This window comes from Monodelphis domestica, chromosome 5 (genome assembly GCF_027887165.1).
Source record: "Monodelphis domestica isolate mMonDom1 chromosome 5, mMonDom1.pri, whole genome shotgun sequence".
In the NCBI taxonomy this organism is placed as follows: domain Eukaryota; kingdom Metazoa; phylum Chordata; class Mammalia; order Didelphimorphia; family Didelphidae; genus Monodelphis; species Monodelphis domestica.
In genome coordinates this window covers 13,630,009-13,647,381 of record NC_077231.1, presented here as the reverse complement: position 1 = coordinate 13,647,381, position 17,373 = coordinate 13,630,009, and the positions used below count along the sequence as shown (strand labels likewise).

Genomic DNA, 17,373 nt, shown 5'->3' with positions numbered 1-17,373 from the left:
TTTATAGATCCCTTCTCTCTTCCACAGTTAGACCTTTGTTTCTGTCTCTGTGCTTCTGCTTCTCTATTTCTGTTGTGCCTCTACTTCATTTTTGTCTCTGTGTCCGTCTGTCTTTCTTTCTCTGTGTCCTTTCCCCAGTACTCTCGTCCTCTCCCTTTTCCTTTGCCAGAAGCCACAAAACTTCAGCTTTGCTGGCCTGACTTGTATTTTGGGGGTTCAGACTTCCGCAGTGCCTTTCTAAAACAGTTATCTCAGTCCCAGGCAAGAAGGCAGGAGATGAGGTGCTTCCCTGGCCTCCACCTGGCGGGAGCCTCAGGGACAGGGCTGATCCTGGGGGTGCAGGCATGTGGCTGTGGAGCACGTGTGTGTGAGAGTATTTGGATGTAGGTTTGACTGTTTGTGTGTGTGTCCATGCCTGGATGTGTTTGGGGGTCTGTGTGTGTGTGTATGTGTGTGTTTGTATTTGTGTAAGTTTCTGTGCACGTGTGGTGTGTGTGTGCGCGCTCATACGTATGTACATACATACGTACTCAGCTGCTTTTGTTCCTGTGCAATCCCATGTTTGTCTGTCTGCACACATTTGTACACACATATGCTCCTATGACTTTGGACCTGCTGATGCCTTTTTTCATTCTGACCAGGGTCTGAGCCTGTAGTTGACAGCCTCTTCCCTCCCCCTCCCCCCCATGCCAGGGCCAGTTGCCTGGCCAGCCTTGCTAGAGGTAGCCCAGGATGTCCTTAGTTCTCCCAGATGAAAGTTCCACAAGACAGTGGGGATGCCCCAGCCCTACCAGGAGGCTCGGCTTCTCCCTCCCCCCCATCCCCATCCGCTCCTGGGTATCACCTAACCGTATCTTCTTAAACTCAGCCTTTCTGTAATGTTCTTCCTGATCTTCCCATCGATCTCCCTTTTTCCTGGGTCTCCCAACACTGGTGTTCTTGCCCTCTGGGCTAAGAATTTCTTGGGATGATTTTGTGTTATGTTCCTGTGTGTGGAATCTGCTGATTAGAATGTAAGCTCCCTGAGGACAGGACTAAAGCTTAGAGTCTGGAGCCTGGGATGGGGACTAATACACTGAAGTTAGCATGATTTCATTTGAGCTGGGTCAGGATGAACTTCTTGGCAGAAGTGAACTTTGAACAGCATTTGGAAGGGAATGAATTTCATGGGTGAAGAAAGCCTGGACCTCTGGGGTTGGCCCTCCATGATCGCATCTTGCTCTTTCCCAGGTTTCCCAAGAGTGCATCTTTAACAAAATGACAAGCTCCAACCTGGCCTGTGTCTTTGGGCTGAACTTAATCTGGCCATCCAGCGGAGCCTCTTCCCTCAACGCCCTGGTGCCTCTTAACCTGTTCACAGAACTGATGATTGATTTCTATGACAACATCTTCAGCTCTCGGGAGGTCTCACCCTAGACTTACAACGCCAGGAAATGCTTGGACTCCGTGATCTCTAAGCTCCCTTCTGACTCCGTTATTCTGTGGTCTGAACTTGGAAGTTCCTCTTATCTGTGACATTTCTTCGTTCTAGGTCCTGTGTTCTCTCTTCTAAAGACCCTGCAAGCTTTGACATTCTGTGCTGAAGGACCTCACTCAGTTTTAATGTTCTGTGTTCTTACATTCCTCCAATGTTCTTCTTGACATAGGTGGATTATCCCATGCAAAGCTATGGTATGGCCCCCTATTCACAGCCCACTTAACACTACAATATCAGCCATGTTGGAAACGCCTATCTAAAAGTTGGGACATATTTCCAATCTTGAAATGTCTTACTGTGCTCATTTCCCCCTGGAAATGATTGGTGAACTGTTTGAATGGGTGAACTGTATGAATCATGTTGGCTTTCTGAAGCCTCTTAGAAAAAAACAAAACAACCACCAAAGAGATTAAATGTTTTCAGGACTAGTACTTGTTCTTTTGCTAAATTTTCCTATTTCATTACCAGAAAATTCTCTTTGGCTGCCTAGGAAATTGCCTTGCATTCAGGTTCTGCAATAAATTTAGTGATGGGTTGACATGGAAAGACCACTAGAGGTTCAAGTCCTGGATCTGTAAAACCTGCAAGAGTGTTGTCCTTGGTCAGTTGACTTCACCCCTCACCCTCAGCCTCCTCCTTTTGAAAGTGGGTTTAGTAATGTCCACCTTCCCCATCTTCCCATGAAAGAGCAGATGTTGAATGAGATACCCATCCATTGGAAAATGATGGAACAAATTGTGGTATATGATTGTCATGGTATAATGTAAAGGGTGAAATTAAGGTTGAGACTGAAAAAAATCTAAATTTAAGTGGTCTCCAAGGGAAATCCCAAATAATAAAATACCCAAGTCAGCTGCCAAATTTTATGGTGATTTAATTGATAGTGGAGAAGATTAAGAAGGAGTAGGTTTTTTCCGTTCCCTCTTCCCCCACCTGATTAGTATCAGGCAGGAGATAAGGTAGTAAGGGTTTGGAATATGAAGGAGGAAGGAATCAGCTTGACCTCCAAAGGGGCTCAGCTAAGATGCCCGAACCTGAAATCAGCTCCAGGGCAAAACTCACAACCCAACACTCCAAGATTTTGGAACATTTGCATGCTGCCAGGCAGAGTCCTCTCTCCAGGGAAAGAGGAGGGGCCAGGAAATGCTGTGCCTTATATGGATGTTTTTACATCATTTTTCTGTGTCTCATCTGTACCCAGAGGTCTGTCCTTTATTTTGCACATGTCTGTTGAAGGCCATCTCCTCAGATAATTAAATATTGAGTTTGATGCAGACCTTCAAAATCTTGTTAATCTGAGTAGGGTGAAGAATGTAGAGTTTCCAAGACCTGATTCTGTTATTCCAAGTATCTCCATTGTTACTGATCAGGAAATAGCTAAATCACATCTTCTAAAGAATGGTCTGATTAGGGTGGGTGGAATAGTATTGAAATTCACAATAAGAAATGATGAGCAGGTTGGTTTCAGAAAAACCTGAGAAGACTTATATGAACTGAGGAAAAGTAAAATGAGAACCAGGGGAACATACAAAGTAACAGCATTATTGTTAGGATGACCAAATGTGAAAGAATTCCTTCTACTTCAAATTCCCCTCCCCCTTCCCTTCCTACTCCTTCCTCCAAATCCTCTTCCTCTTTTTCCTCCTCCCTCTCCTTGAGAGAAAGGCAGGAGAGAGGAAGAGAATTTGGAGCTCAAAATTTAAAAAAATAAATGGTAAAAAAACAGAACTGAAGTATTGAAATTAACATAGAGGACCCTAAGACTTGAAGGATAAATATCAAATATTATAAAGCAAAGAAGCTGACCCAGTATCGAGGGAAACACAGAAGCTTTAGAATGTTCTTTTAAAAAGCATAGAACAATCATATACATTTCCAGAGTCGTTCAAAAGAGATGAACTCCATAAGCAAAGAAGTTAGGAATGCATTCAGGTTATAGCTGTTTGAGCTGTCAATATAGGAATAAAATCTAATTAGCAATTGGGGGGGGGGGGATGAATCCACAATGAAGAGTTCTGAAAAAAAAAGATTTGAAAAACTGAATTGGAAGAAAATTTGGCTTAAATGAAGCAATTCCAAAAATGGTTCTTTCTACAAGCTATAACCTTGCTCTGTCATTATCCTCATAAATGGGAAGTAACCTTGACCTTGGAAACAGGCTATGCAGGGTCCACTTAAGTATCACAAGTCTCCCAGTAGAATATAAAATCAAAAACCTGAGCAGGACAACTTGGGAAATAGTACAAGAAAACTTCCAAGGTCTCAATACAGAAAGCAAAGCATCAATTGAAAGAATTCATAAATTGCCTGTGGGGGGTGGGGGGTAAGATGCTTCAAACTCCAAGACAGCTTTTAATTGAATAATTCTAGTGATGGGAAAATTCAAAAAAGACCAAGTTTAAAGAAAAAATTGGTTTACTTGTCTCACATTAGAGTGTAAGCTCTTTGAAGGCAAAGACTTCTTTTGCCTCTTTTGCATCTCTAGATTTTAGCACAGTTCCTGGCATATAGTAGGTTCTTGATTGATTGATTATACCACACCCACTAGAAACATCAAAAGAGAATGGCAAAGGAAATTTAGCTGTGTCCCAAATGGCATTCCCCGCAAACCTGAACCTAATTAATGAAAAAAGATGGTCATTCAATGGTAGAGAGCCGTTTAAGGCATAGGGGGTTGGTGGAGGAGGAGGCAGCAGTGACAGTACTGTGAAGAGTGAATCAAGTCATTTATCAAAGTCATTTAAAAGTCATTTGACTTTTAAGTTAATCAAAAACTTAAGTACCTCTACTTAGTACCTTACCAGTCACTAGGTATGAGAGTTCACAAGTCATTTGCTAGAGTGCAGGACAACTCCAGAGGCCACTGCCCTGCCCCTTGGGCAGTACTAGCAAATTGAAAGACTAATTGGTTCCCCTAAAGTGAGGGAGCAACAGGAAGTGACATGAAGAAAACTGCTTAGAGGTACAACATTGCTTCCTTTTGATGCCTGACTCCCCTTTAAATTTTCTGGGGAGGGACCTTCTATGCAAACTTGGAGCCCCAATAACTTGCTCCCCAGATGGTTTCTTATCATTGGAAGTACCTGAGGAATCTTTAAATTTACTCCCTGTACTTCTCTTAGAGAGCCAGGAAGGGAAAGAGGAAAGAGCATCCCACCTTTGCAATACCTGCATATACTGGAGTCTATGGGCCACATCTTCCGACTTAAGTTGGCTGTTCCTGTACAGATAAAAACTAAATCTAGCCCACCTCCTTCCGTTCCTCAGTACCCTCTCTCAAAGGAGGCAATAGAGTGTATCACCCCAGTAGTAAACTCATTAATCGATCAGGGCATCATAATTTCCTGTAAGTCCAAATACAATATGGCCATACTGCCTGTTAAAACACCAAAAAGTGGGCCCGATGGCAAGCACCTCTATAGATTCGCACAGGATCTAAGGGCAGTGAATAATCACGTTATAAAGAGACACTTCATAGTTTCCAACATAAATATGATCATTTCTTCTATTCCTAGCACAGCTACATACTTTACAGTAGTGGACTTGTGCTCAGCCTTCTTTTCCCTACCCATTCATGAGGATTCCAGGCATATATTTGCTTTCACCTGGAAGGGCTCTCATACATTTGCTCAGTCATTTGCCCCAGGGTTACATGGAAAGCCCAAGTTTATTCGCACAAATTTTGAGCCAAGACAGATAATATAACATTTAAAAGCAGCAAATTAATCAAATACGTAGATGACCTACTCTTAGCTTCAACAGATGCAGAAGCATGTCAGGAAGATAGTAAACACCTTCTTTTGGAACTGCACAAAAGAGGACATAAGATCTCAAAGAATAAAGTTCAGTGGTGTCTCCCCAAAGTAGAATATTTGGGGTTCATTCTGACTGCGGGTGCCCACTCTATTTCTCCCAAATGAATTGAAAATATTAAAAAATTAAGCACTCCTACCACTAAGAAACAGTTAAGAGCAATTTTAGGAGCAACAGGGTTTTATATGCAGTTTTATAGCCTTTTGGTTATAGTTCCAAATTGCCCTTCAGAATGGCTGGATCACTTGACAACTCTACCAACAATGCATTAGTTTCCAAATTTTGCCACATCCCCTTCAACATTTATCACTTTACTGTCATATTTTCCAATTTGTTAGGTATAAGGTGGCACCTTAGAGTTGTTCTAATTCACATTTCTCTAAGTAATTTAGAACATTTCTTCATGTGATGATCGATACTGATTTCTTCTCTGAAAATTGCTTCTTCATATCCTTTAACCATTTGTCAATTGGGGAATGGCTTATATTCTTATAAATTTGACTAAGTTCTCTATAAATTTGAGAAATTAGACCTTTATCAGGAAAAATTGCTATAAAATTTCTCTCCCAGTTTGATGTTTTGCTTCTAATATTGGTTATATTGGTTTTTTTTGTACAAAGCTTTTTTAATTTAATATAATAAAAAGATTCATTTTATATCTTGTAATGGCCTCATGTTTGGTAATAAATTCTTCCCTTTTCCATAGATCTGCCAGGTAAACTATTCTATATTGCCTAATTTATTTACTTATGGTATCATTATATATATATGTATGTATATGTATATATATACATAGTAGTAGTCTCTTGGTAACCGAGGATGATGATTGTTTTTGTGCGCTTTCATCTGTGATGTAGATGAGTGTGCACAAAAACACTTGTGTGTGAAGGAGATTTAAGTGGAAAAGTCGATGCACAGAGACAGTCCCACTCTCTCGGCGTTGGAAGCCTGGGTCCAGTGGCACGAAAGGTCGTTACACCTGGAGACTTCCTCAGTTGCATTGGATGGCCATGTTGTCTTTTGTGCTCCATCACGCCCTTAGCACTCCACAGTGCCTTGCTGCATTGCCATCTCAGCCGTTGAACCTTCTTGTTGGTTTCTTCCACCTGTTCTGCCGAAGCAGTCTTCACATGCTGGGTGAGCAAAGCCCTAGTTCACCAGGGGTCGACGTCGACCGGATGGCTACCCTCACAAGGTTTAGCCGGCCTGTCGAAGCTGTTGCCTGGGGTGTGGCCGCTGCGGCATGCTAGCAGCTACTAGGAGCCACAAGTGAGAGCTCATATACCAATTTTGACCTTATCTTAATATAGGATGGAAGACATTGGTCTATACCTAGTTTCTGCCATACTTTTTTCCAGTTTTCCCAGAAGATCTTGGTCAGATATTAAATTCTTATCCCCAAAACTGGGGTCTTTGGATTTATCAACCTAATGGTTGCTATGGTCATTTACTCCTATATATTGTGTATCTAATCTATTCCATTGATTCACAATTCTATTTCTTTAGCCAGTACCAAACTGTTTTGATTGTACAGTTTGAGATCTGGTACTCCAGTCTTGCTGCCTCCAGGCAGACCCATGAGCACTATATGTGTCACTAGCCTACCTCTGGTCATCTGGGGAGGCTTCCTTCTGGCATGATTGCCTGTGGGCTTCTGATTTGGGGTGAATATCTGGTGTACATTTGGTCGCAGCCATCTGGAGAGCTGTCTGCCCAAGCATCTTTCTGTGATGTCAGATGGACCCTTCAGCTCCAAAAATATTCTATTCTCAGAATCCATTAAAAATTGGAAGTGGTGCTTGCACTGCCCATGGTCCCTAGATGCTCCTGGAGGATCTATGTGCTCTAAACTCTTCATAAAATTACAGAATTAGAAATCATCTCTACACTGTCTCCATTCACAGGGGAGTAAATGGAGGCCCAGAGGAAAAGGGACTGGTCCATGGTCCCACAACTAGGAAGTGGCAGAACCAAGATCCAATATTGTGCCCTTGATTACAAGTTCAGAACGTCTTCAAGGCAGCCTAAGTGCCAGTCAGGGGCCTGAGGAAGCAGCCCTGGACTCTGGCTGGCTACCAGTAACTGGGTCAGCTGATGCTCTCTGGAAACAAAGGGAGGGCCTCATGGTCTCCTGCAAACACCCTTTGTTAGTTCAAGAACCTGCAGCTTTCTCCCCTGATGGGAGGCATCTAGCTCTCCAGCAGCTCAGAACAATAATGGAACTGTTTCAGGGTTCAGCCTCAAGGAGGCGGAGATGGGGGGGGGGGGACAGGAGCTGTGAACGCCAGAGTGAACAATAGCATTCAGGCAAAGCTCATGAATTATGCAGGAGGGGCTGTGGGGAAATTCAGGTGTGGGGAAAATACATGTTTTAAATTTACTGACTCCAAAAGGTGTCCCTGAGATGTCCCCTACTGTTCCTTTGATCACCATCTTTCCTTGCAAACAATAATTGTAAAATGCCAGCGTTTGTGCTGGGTGGCCTCCTGAACTCTTCCCTCTTATCAAAGAACAATTTTTGGATCATTTCCATGGCAAAAAGAAAATGACTGTAGAGATAAACCCCAAGCAGTGCACAAATGTGCTCACAGCTACACACTCATATACATGTGCAAAGCAAATTTCAGCTGAAAAGAATGAAGCACCATCCAGAAATAGCTTCAGCACTTCTGATTGCAGGATTCCTGGACCTGGAAGTTCTGCTCACCAAATGTAAGAATAATAGTATTAGTGTAAAGGATGATCTCAGTCCAATTCCCTCCATTTTATGCTTGAGGAAACTGAGGCATAGAAACTTACATAGAATGAATTGTGCCAGGTACTTTACAAATATATCAGTTAATCCTTATGGCAACTCTGGGAAATAGATGCCATTATTATCATCCCTATTTTATAGATGAGGAAACTGAGGCAGATAGTAAATGATTTGCCTAGGATCCCACAGCTCATAAGAATCTGAAATTGGAATGAAACTTGGGTCTTCCAGACCCATCCCCCTATGCCACCCAGAGACTAAGTGTTGGCAAAGGCAGCTTGGGTGTTAAACAGGTTTTCTTTTTTCTCCCCTGAACCTTAGAGGTCATCTTGTCCCACCTCCCATTTCATAGAGGAGGAATCGAGGCCCAGCGGAGGGAAGATAATTAATTGCCTAGTGGTAATGCAGCTGAGGAAGAGGAAGCCAGAGAGCTGTCTAGAGCAGGCTAGGGTCACTGTCTAGGGCTGCCATCGTAGGTCTCTTGGTAGAGAGGGGAGGTCCCCGAGTCTCCTGGGAATTCAGCAAGGCAAAGGCACCTTGCCAGCTCTGGGACAACAACAGCTAAGATTCTCCTTCCTGGAAGCAATGGCAACAGTTGGACTGAGAGCAAAATGTGGAACCCTTCCTAGTATGAAAGAATTCTTTACTCTCTTGTCTATCCTGAGTTTACACTAACTTAAATACCTCACTAGATTGTGAAGACAGGATTAACTCTCTTTTGTCTACCTTTTGATTGAATCAACATAAGCTTGAACTAGGTAGAGGAAAAAATGTCGGTTAGTGAATTCACACCTTCAAAAAATCAGCCAGGATGAGTATTCACCTCTCCAAAAGGTGAATTTTAGAAAATTCACACTTAGATGAGAATTTAACCTTCAGAAGGTGAAAAGTTGATCCCAACTAATCCTAACCCTAACCCCCTGGGCAGTGCTAGATAATTTGGAAACTGTGATTGGCCCCTGTGAAGAGGGGAAGAGACAAAAAGTTATCATAAAAGCAAGCCCTGAACTCCCTCAGAGGAGATTGTCTTCTGGAGATAGTCTTTTGACTGGGGAGAGTCTTTGTGGGAGTTTCACTGGAAACTGTGGCTTGGGTCATGGGCTTGGAGCTCGGCTTCAATTTAGACTCTGACTCCTGGACTACTTCATGGGGTGAATGAAAGGCTGACTCCTTTCCTAGTTTCCTAAGAGACTAACTTCCAACTTGGAGGAGGCTAGGTGGTTACTCACCACCAGCCTTCCTGGTTAAGAGCTAATTAATCTCTGCCTGGATTAAGTAGACCTGAAGTAAACATTTACCTCTCTAACCTCTTCACATTTCTCTACTTTATTGTTTTCTCACCATATTTGTAAATACATTTATGACTTGAGATATAATAAATGTTGACAATCACATAATTTCATGAAATTATTGTCCAACCATTAAATTTAACCCTTATACTAGGACCCTGGAGTCTGTAGAGACAGGATGTGGGACCCTATGATCTCAGTATTATTAAGGAAGTCTGGGGCTGAGATGTTGTACTGCAGCCCCCCTCCCCCCACCCCTACCCTATGTAGGTTATGTATGTAATTAGGTCCTGCCTTTTTAGGAGAGAGGAGGGGCTCCCTTTGGATTCTGTCTATATGAGAGGTATCCAGAAATATCATCAGGAAGCTCCTCTTTAAAGCAAGTCTATGGTTATGGGTTCTGACTCAGTTTTGATTCAAAGGTCCTGAGTTCAGCTCTTTGAGGGTAGAAAGAATACAGCACATGTAAACCAAGCCCTCAGCTCTCTTCCTGGCTTTGCATAAAATGGAGGGAATTGGAAGGTCCTTCAAGTTCTAGGTCCCATATGATCTTCTGCCCCATTTTTACCAGGCATTTGAACCTGGGACTCTTTCTCATCTGTAAAATGGGAACATACCCACATTGTCTTTCTGCTTCACAGAAGGACTGTGGTTAAAGTACTCAGCAAAGCACCCCATAGACCTTGTATTCTTCCTCTTTGGCATCTTTGGAAGAAGGGCTTCCCTCATCATCATTCCTCCACCAAAAACTATGAGACCTGGCTAGAAGGATTTGGAGTTCACCAAGGACACAAAAATGCAGCCTATCATCTGAGTGATTCATAGTCTGTGGATGAGTGGAGACGAGAACAAACTAGAGAGAACCTGGGAAGCTTACACATCACAGTTGAGATGGTTGTGTCTTCCTGGCTGATGGAGTATGGAAGTCTGTGCTCCCCTCCAGCTGAAGCCCAGATGCAGCGTTCAAAGAGGAGTCAGAGCAGGGAACAGATCCAAGATTCAGCCCAAGTCTGAGTCCAACTCCTCCATAATTAGAAAGATCATTTATCAGGGGACTTTCTTGAGACAAATTCCCCCAGCAACCTCTCACATAGGGAGGCCATTTTACAGATGTCTTGTGCAATATCACCTAGATAGTAAAGGACTCAGAACTAGGCACCCTGTTCCAAGTCTAAGCCCCACCCATGCTCTCTCTCTCTCTCTCTCTCTCTCTCTCTCTCTCTCTCTCTCTCTCTCTCTCTCATCTCATCAATCACTTGCTGTGGTCACCTCCTGAAGCTGTTGCAGAAGCACTAGGGACCCTTCCTGTATTCTCTAAATTTGCATTGACTTTTGGGGTGTTTTTTTCCATTCCCTGAAATTCCAATTAGATTCCTTTCTTCCCCTCTCAGGGAGCCCTCTCTCATAAAAAGAAAGAAAGAAAAAAGAAAGAAAGAAAAGAAAGAAAGAAAGAAAGAAAGAAAGAAAGAAAGAAAGAAAGAAAGAAAGAAAGAAAGAAAGAAAGAAAGAAAGAAAGAAAGAAAGAAAGAAAGAAAGAAAGAAAGAAAGAAAGAAAGAAAGAAAGAAAGAAAGAAAGAAAGGAAGGAAGGAAGGAAGGAAGGAAGGAAGGAAGGAAGGAAGGAAGAAAAAGAAAGAAAGGAAGAAAAAGAAAGAAAGGAAGAAAGACAGGCAGGCAGGCAGGAAGGAAGGAAGGAAGAAAGAAAGAAAGAAAGAAAGAAAGAAAGAAAGAAAGAAAGAAAGAAAGAAAGAAAGAAAGAAAGAAAGAAAGAAAGAAAGAAAAGAAAGAAAAGAAAGCTCTGCCAGACTAACCAATCCATCCAGCCTGGTAGATAACGTTCCATAGCCATTGTCCCCAACCAAAAGGATATTTTCTCATCTCTTTTGGCTCTGCTTGGTCACTAAAATTGCCATTCTTTACTATTATGCTATAAGGAATGATGAACTATATTCTATAAGAACTGGAAAGATTTATATGAACTGATGCTGAGTAAAATAAGCAGAACCAAGAAAACATTGTACACAGTAACTGAAACATTGTGGAACAATCACTTTGCTACTAAAAGCAATGCAGTGGTCAAGGACAACTCTGAGGGACTTATGAGAATGCTATACACATTGAGAGAAAGAACTGTGGGAGTAGAAATGCAGACAAAAACATGGTTTATCACTTGTTTATATGGAGATATGATTTAGGGTTTTGATTTTAAAAGATTATTACAAAAATGAATATGGAAATTGGATTTGTGATAATATATGTATAATTTAGTTAAATTGCTTGTCAACTCTGGGAGGAGGGAAGAGGGGAGGGAGACAACAAGAATCATGTAACCATGGAAACAAATTAAAAGATAAAAAAATTGCCATTCTTTTCACTATTATTCTTGTTACTCTCAATGAAACTTTCCTCGTCTAACCCCACCTCTCATCTCATTGCTCCATTAATAGAGGAATTTGTCTTTTTCCAGAACCTTTGATCTTCTTCCTCTCCCTTCTTGTCTGCAACTTTTGTCAAGGGAACTATAAGACATCTTTCTGAAATGTGCAGACAGGGAGTTTGGCCCAGATTAATTCTAGAGGTGAGTTCACACTAATATTCTATGATTCTCTGATTGTCATTCTATATTCTCATTCATCTACTGTGTACCAGGCACTGTGCTAAGCACTGGAGATCCAAAACGAGGCAAAAGACAGTCCTTGTCCTCAAGGAGCTTACAATAAGCAGAAATGTGTGTAAACAACTTTGAACAGGATAAATTAGAGATATTCCACAAAAGGAAGACACTGCAATCAAGGGGACTCAGGAACGGCTTCCCATGGAAGGTGACTCTAGCTGGGACTTGAAGGAAGCCAGAGAAGCAGGATAGGAGTTGGGGGAGGAATGGAGCATTCCAGGAGCATCTTGTATAGCCAAGAAGCTGGGGTCATTGGCTCTCAGGAGGGAGTAAATGAAGCCTAAGAAGTCTAGAAAGGCAGAAAGAGTCAAGTTATGAAGAACTTTGAATGCCAAACAAATTTTTATATTTGATCTTGATAGGGAAGTACAATGTTCAGTTTTATATATGGCAGATAGGCTGTTTTCTGTAGCATCCCAAGCATATTCACATCTATGAAATATAGATGACTGTATTACTACTGTGTCTCCAAGCATGAGGCTTTACCGATAAGGTTTGTGAAGGTAACCTTGACCTGATCACGAGACCTATTGCCCAACACAAGTCCATTAACATGTTCGGAGACTTGCCTGGGAAAGCGCAGTTATGTCCTACACGCCCAAAAGGTGTTCCCTCCACTGTACCACCCAATCATGATTGTCTAAGATATGTGATGTAATTGACTACGTGATTAGAGGCATCCCTCTGCCTCCTCATCAATAAAAGCAAGGCAACCCCTGGAATTCTCTCTTTTTAGGAAGGTTCTTTACCTAGATAGGATTACCGTTTCTCTCTCTCTCTTTTTCCTCCAAGTCCTTTCCTTCCCCGAGGCTGTAACCATCTCGGCCTGCATTCTCTATCTTAATCTCCTCAACCACCTTGTATTCCATTATCCTCATTTTCCACCTTAAGGAAAATCATAGGGGTTGCCTGCCCTATCCAATCACTGATTTGTCGGTGTCTTTCATTTCCACCCTGGTTCTCGGTTCCTACCTCTCCTCGGGTCCCATCACAAAGGTGAGCCCCTTCCCTTGTGGGACCCTGCTGGTCAGGGAAGTCCATTAAGGAAAACCCCACATTTTCCCTGGCTGTCCCCTCTGCCTGGAATGTTCTCCCACTTCCTCTCCACTTTCTGACTTCCCTGGATTTCTTCCAGCCTCAGCTAATGTTCTATCTTTCTCAAAAAGTACTTCTCAGATCTCTTAATCTTAGTTTCTTCCCAATGAGACTGCCACTGAGTTATCCTGTTTATATCTTGTTATTTTATATATATATCAATATATATCATAGATTGTCTCCCTAATTAGGCTGTGAGCTCCTTGAGAGCAGAGACTTCGTTTTGCCTTTTTTTTTTGGTATCTCTAGCCCTTAGCCCAGTGCATGGCACTCAGTAGATACTTAATAAATGCTAGCCAATTGGCTATGCTTTAGTGTTATTAATTTAACTATTGAATGGAAATGAACTTGAATGGGAAGCAATGACGGAGGGAGATCCACCAGAAATATATCCTAATCATCTGGGCATTAAGTGATGAAGGTGGTGGCAGTGTCAGAGGAAAGAAGGGGACCTAGAGGAGGTTTGTGGGAAGGTAGAAATGCCAAAACATGGCAACTGATTGGCTAAGAAGGGTGAGAGAAAGTAAAGAGTCAGGGTGGCCCCCAAGTTACAAGTCTGGGTGGCTAGGAGGATGGTGGTGTCCTCTACAGTTATAGGAAAGTTAGGAAGAAGGGAAGGTTTGTGGGAAAGGATAATGATCTCTTTGGGACTTGTAGAGTTTCAAAAGGCATCCTGTTTGCCATGTCTAATAACTTTGTTTTTTAAAAAACTTTGAAAAGTCATCAGTTCATAAATACAAGTTCAGAATTTTCTATCAGTGGAAGCTGTTTTGCCTTGCATATATCTTTATGTAGCAAGTAATTGCATTATTAATAGCAATACTGGACTTTTCATCATTCTGGTATACGGTAAGGCATTTTCTTATTTCAGGATTTACTAAAATGTGTAGAGAGTCTTATCAATGCATAATAACAAATATTATTTTTATATGACATAATAAATATCCTATTTCTTCATTAAAGTTACTTTTCTGAAAGGAAAAAAAAAATATGTTCATGAGGCAGCGGGAGATGTGAGACTGGAGGTGAGCAGAAAGACTAGAGCTGGAGAAATGCTGGGGGCCACCAGTCCATGACACCTTGACAGAGTCACGTGTGGTAGCGGGGGATACCACAGAGTGGTCCTTAGCGAGATGTGACTGCCCACTCTACCCCCCTTGCATGACTTCTTTTATCAATACCCCTTACCTATGAATTGACATGATTATTATTCCCCCTAGTCTCTTACATTAGTAAGAGCAAAACTCATGTACCCTTATTCCCCAAAACATCACCAAAAGATCAGATCCTCAAACCCAATCCCAAAAAGACTATCATGGGTTAACTTTTACTTAGGTACATAGTAGTAGTCTCTCGGTAACCGAGGATGATGATTGTCTTTGTGCGCTTTCATCTGTGATGTAGATGAGTGTGCACAAAAACACTTGTGTGTGAAGGAGATTCAAGTGGAAAAGTAGATGCACAGAGACAGTCCCACTCCCTCTGCATTGGAAGCCTGGGTCCTTTGGCACTTAGGTACATAATTCCGAGCAAAACCACAGCTACAGGTCATGCCCAAAACTTTCTCATGAAGCCAGCACACAAATCAATCTTAGAGGCCCATACAATACGTACAGGTACAGTACAGGTACACTAAGCTTCAATATGCCTCAGTGAATCAATTACACAAATCAGTAACTCAAACTCCCTAGTAAGCCACCTGTGATGAAATAATTTATCTTGTATTCTGTCTGTAATCACAATAAAAAAATATAGAATGTTAATCAAGTGATTTGTTAAAAGTTAATGTACCACTTTTCCAATTATCTCTCTTTGATTTTGTGTATCTGCATGCCAAGAATATGAATATAAAATAAATCTCAAGCCTGGGAATGTCGGAGCAATTCGGAGATGCAAAGCAGTCCCATGGCCATAATGATTAAACTGTCTTCTGTTTGTTATTTATTTTATGTTATTTATTTTGACTGATCATTTGCTACCAGTCGGGAACCCTGGAGTCGAGAGTGGGGCTGGACCCTGACCACAGCAGAGAAATAGATTTGAGGGGTCATCAGTGTAGGGATAATAATTGCTTCCGATTGGAACTACTGAGATCATCAACTGAAGGAATACTGAGGCAGAAGAGAAGAGAGCCTAGGAATACCCCCAGTTCGGGAGCATGATCGAGATGAAGACTGAGGAGAATCATAAGGGCAGGAGGAGAACCAGGAAAGAGCAGTGTCAGCAAATACTAGTGAGAAGAGAGAAGATGAAAAGGGTGATCAACAGTGTGCAAGATTTCAGAGCTGGAGAGGGATGAGGATTGAAAAATGCCACTGGATTTGTTGATTAGGAGCTCTAGTCCAGACAGCCCCTTCTGTTGCCCAATGAAGAAGTTGAGGTCCCACATGTAATAAGCATCAGAAGATGGGATGGAAGCCCATAGGGTTAAGCTTCAGAAGATTTCCCTATTGAGGAGGCAGGACAGAGATGCCAGCATGTCAGAGCCACAAGGGCCCTTCAAGGCCACCCATTCCAAACTTCCCATTTTACAGATGGAGCAAGCCCTTCCCTAAGAGAGGAGAAGTGACTGCCTGCCCAGGGTCCTCAGGTGAGCTTGCAATGGAGCCAGCAGAAGATGAGATTTTTCCCTCTTATGGTGGTCAGAACCTGAGTCCCAGGGAGACGAAGAGACATCAAAGTGACTAGGTAATCAACACCCCTTCCATCAGGTAGTGCCCAGAAATTCCAGAGGGAGACCCAAGGAATTACTGAATGTCTGCCCTGGGCTGTCCCCAAAAGTACACATAAAAAACCAACAGAGCCATTTCAGAGTAGCAGGAGGAGAATGCCCAGAAGTGGTCTGGCTGATGAGTACATCCCCTAACAGTTAGCCAATTCCCCAGCTGCCTACTTGACCTCAGGGCTGCTCAGAATGTCCCACTCTCCCAGCTAACAGGAGCCAGGTGAGCCAGGATGGCTAGATGACAGACCAGTATTCTGGGAGAGGGAGAAGTGGCCAGAGAGGGGAGGGTAAATCCAAAGGCGCAGACCATCAGCCCTTGTCCAGTTCCTCCATTTTATGGGGGAAGAATATGAAATGGTAAGGGACTTCTCCAAGATTACACAAGTGAGAGGTGGAGCCAAGAAATGAGCCCAACCTGGTGATTGAAGGGACCAGGGCTCTCCTAGTGACTTGCTGCTTCTCTAGATTCTGGGATGGGGAGATGATAAGAACATCTAGAAGATTGGCCTTGACCTAGAGAGAGAGGTCGGAAAGAAAGCCCAGGACAGCCAGAATGCTTGACAAAGAGTTGACAAAGAGTTGACAAAGAGAAACCTTGACCTGCATGTGAGGCCATCTAGCTGTGTGTCTGTAGCTCTGGCCTTCAGAAATGTCCGAGGGCTGTGGGAGCTGGAAAAAGCCTTACATCTGGAAATGGAAAGGAATCTAGAATGTGGAATTTCAGAGCTGGAAGGAGTCTTAGAATAAGGAATGGGGGAGAGGGAAGGAGGGACAGAAAGAGAGACACAGGGAGAAATTCCCTCCAAGTACTTTTTTTAGGACTGTCGTCTGGAAGATGGGCAGCCAAAGGAGAGTGTGGTGCAGTGGAATGAATTGAATTCCCATCTCTGCTCTGCCTGCATGACTTTGGACAAGTTCATTCTCCTAACTCACTGCCTCTGATGTCTCTGCCAACTCTAACTCTAGGATTGTCTGGCAGTTTGGGGGAGGCTGATTTGAGCTCTGTGTAAGAAGGGCCACTCAGAGCTGTCTCATAGCAGATCTGGTGGTTTCTGGAGGTAGGGAGGTAGAGGGTTAGTGTTGGGGAGAGGAAGGCGGAGCCTCTGACCTCCAGGATCTTTTCTGGCAGTAAGATGGTATGATTAATATGCCCCCCCCCCCCAGGGTCTACATTAATCCTAGGGGCCCCTGCCAGACTCCTTTCATTGCCCATTCTCAGCAGCTTTTCTGCGCTAAGGGTCAGACACATTTTTGAGTCCATTACTCCCTATTTGGGGTTCACTTCTAGCTGGGAGTGGAGGAAGAGGAGGAGAGGAAGTTTTTGAAGACCATAGCAATCCTGGTGCCAGGAGAGGAGTCAGAGGACCTGGGTTTGAGTTCCAGATCTGTTCCTTAATTCTCTCCCCTGAGATCATGAGTGAATCTTCTCAGGACCTCATTCCCCCCTCTTCCCCCCCCCCCCCGGTAAAAATGAGGGAATTGGACCAAATTATAAACTTAGAGATTTAGGGATTATTTCCTGTTGGGTTTGGGGGAGGAGGTTGTTG

General features: G+C 42.8%; 1 protein-coding gene across 3 annotated transcripts in view; it reads left to right on the top strand.

Annotated features, from left to right (window-relative positions):
• ARHGAP8 (Rho GTPase activating protein 8) overlaps positions 1-5,956 on the top strand; it is a 40,975-nt gene extending 35,019 nt beyond the window's left edge. For 2 of the 3 annotated variants that reach the window (XM_007505966.3, XM_007505965.3), the window contains one exon: positions 1,231-5,956. In XM_007505966.3, coding sequence (XP_007506028.1) covers positions 1,231-1,416 — 186 coding nt within the window. In that variant the 3' untranslated portion in view covers positions 1,417-5,956. The remainder of the gene's footprint in view (positions 1-1,230) is intronic. The other variant, NM_001204413.1, reaches the window with a different exon arrangement.
• The last annotated feature ends 11,417 nt before the right edge of the window (positions 5,957-17,373 follow it).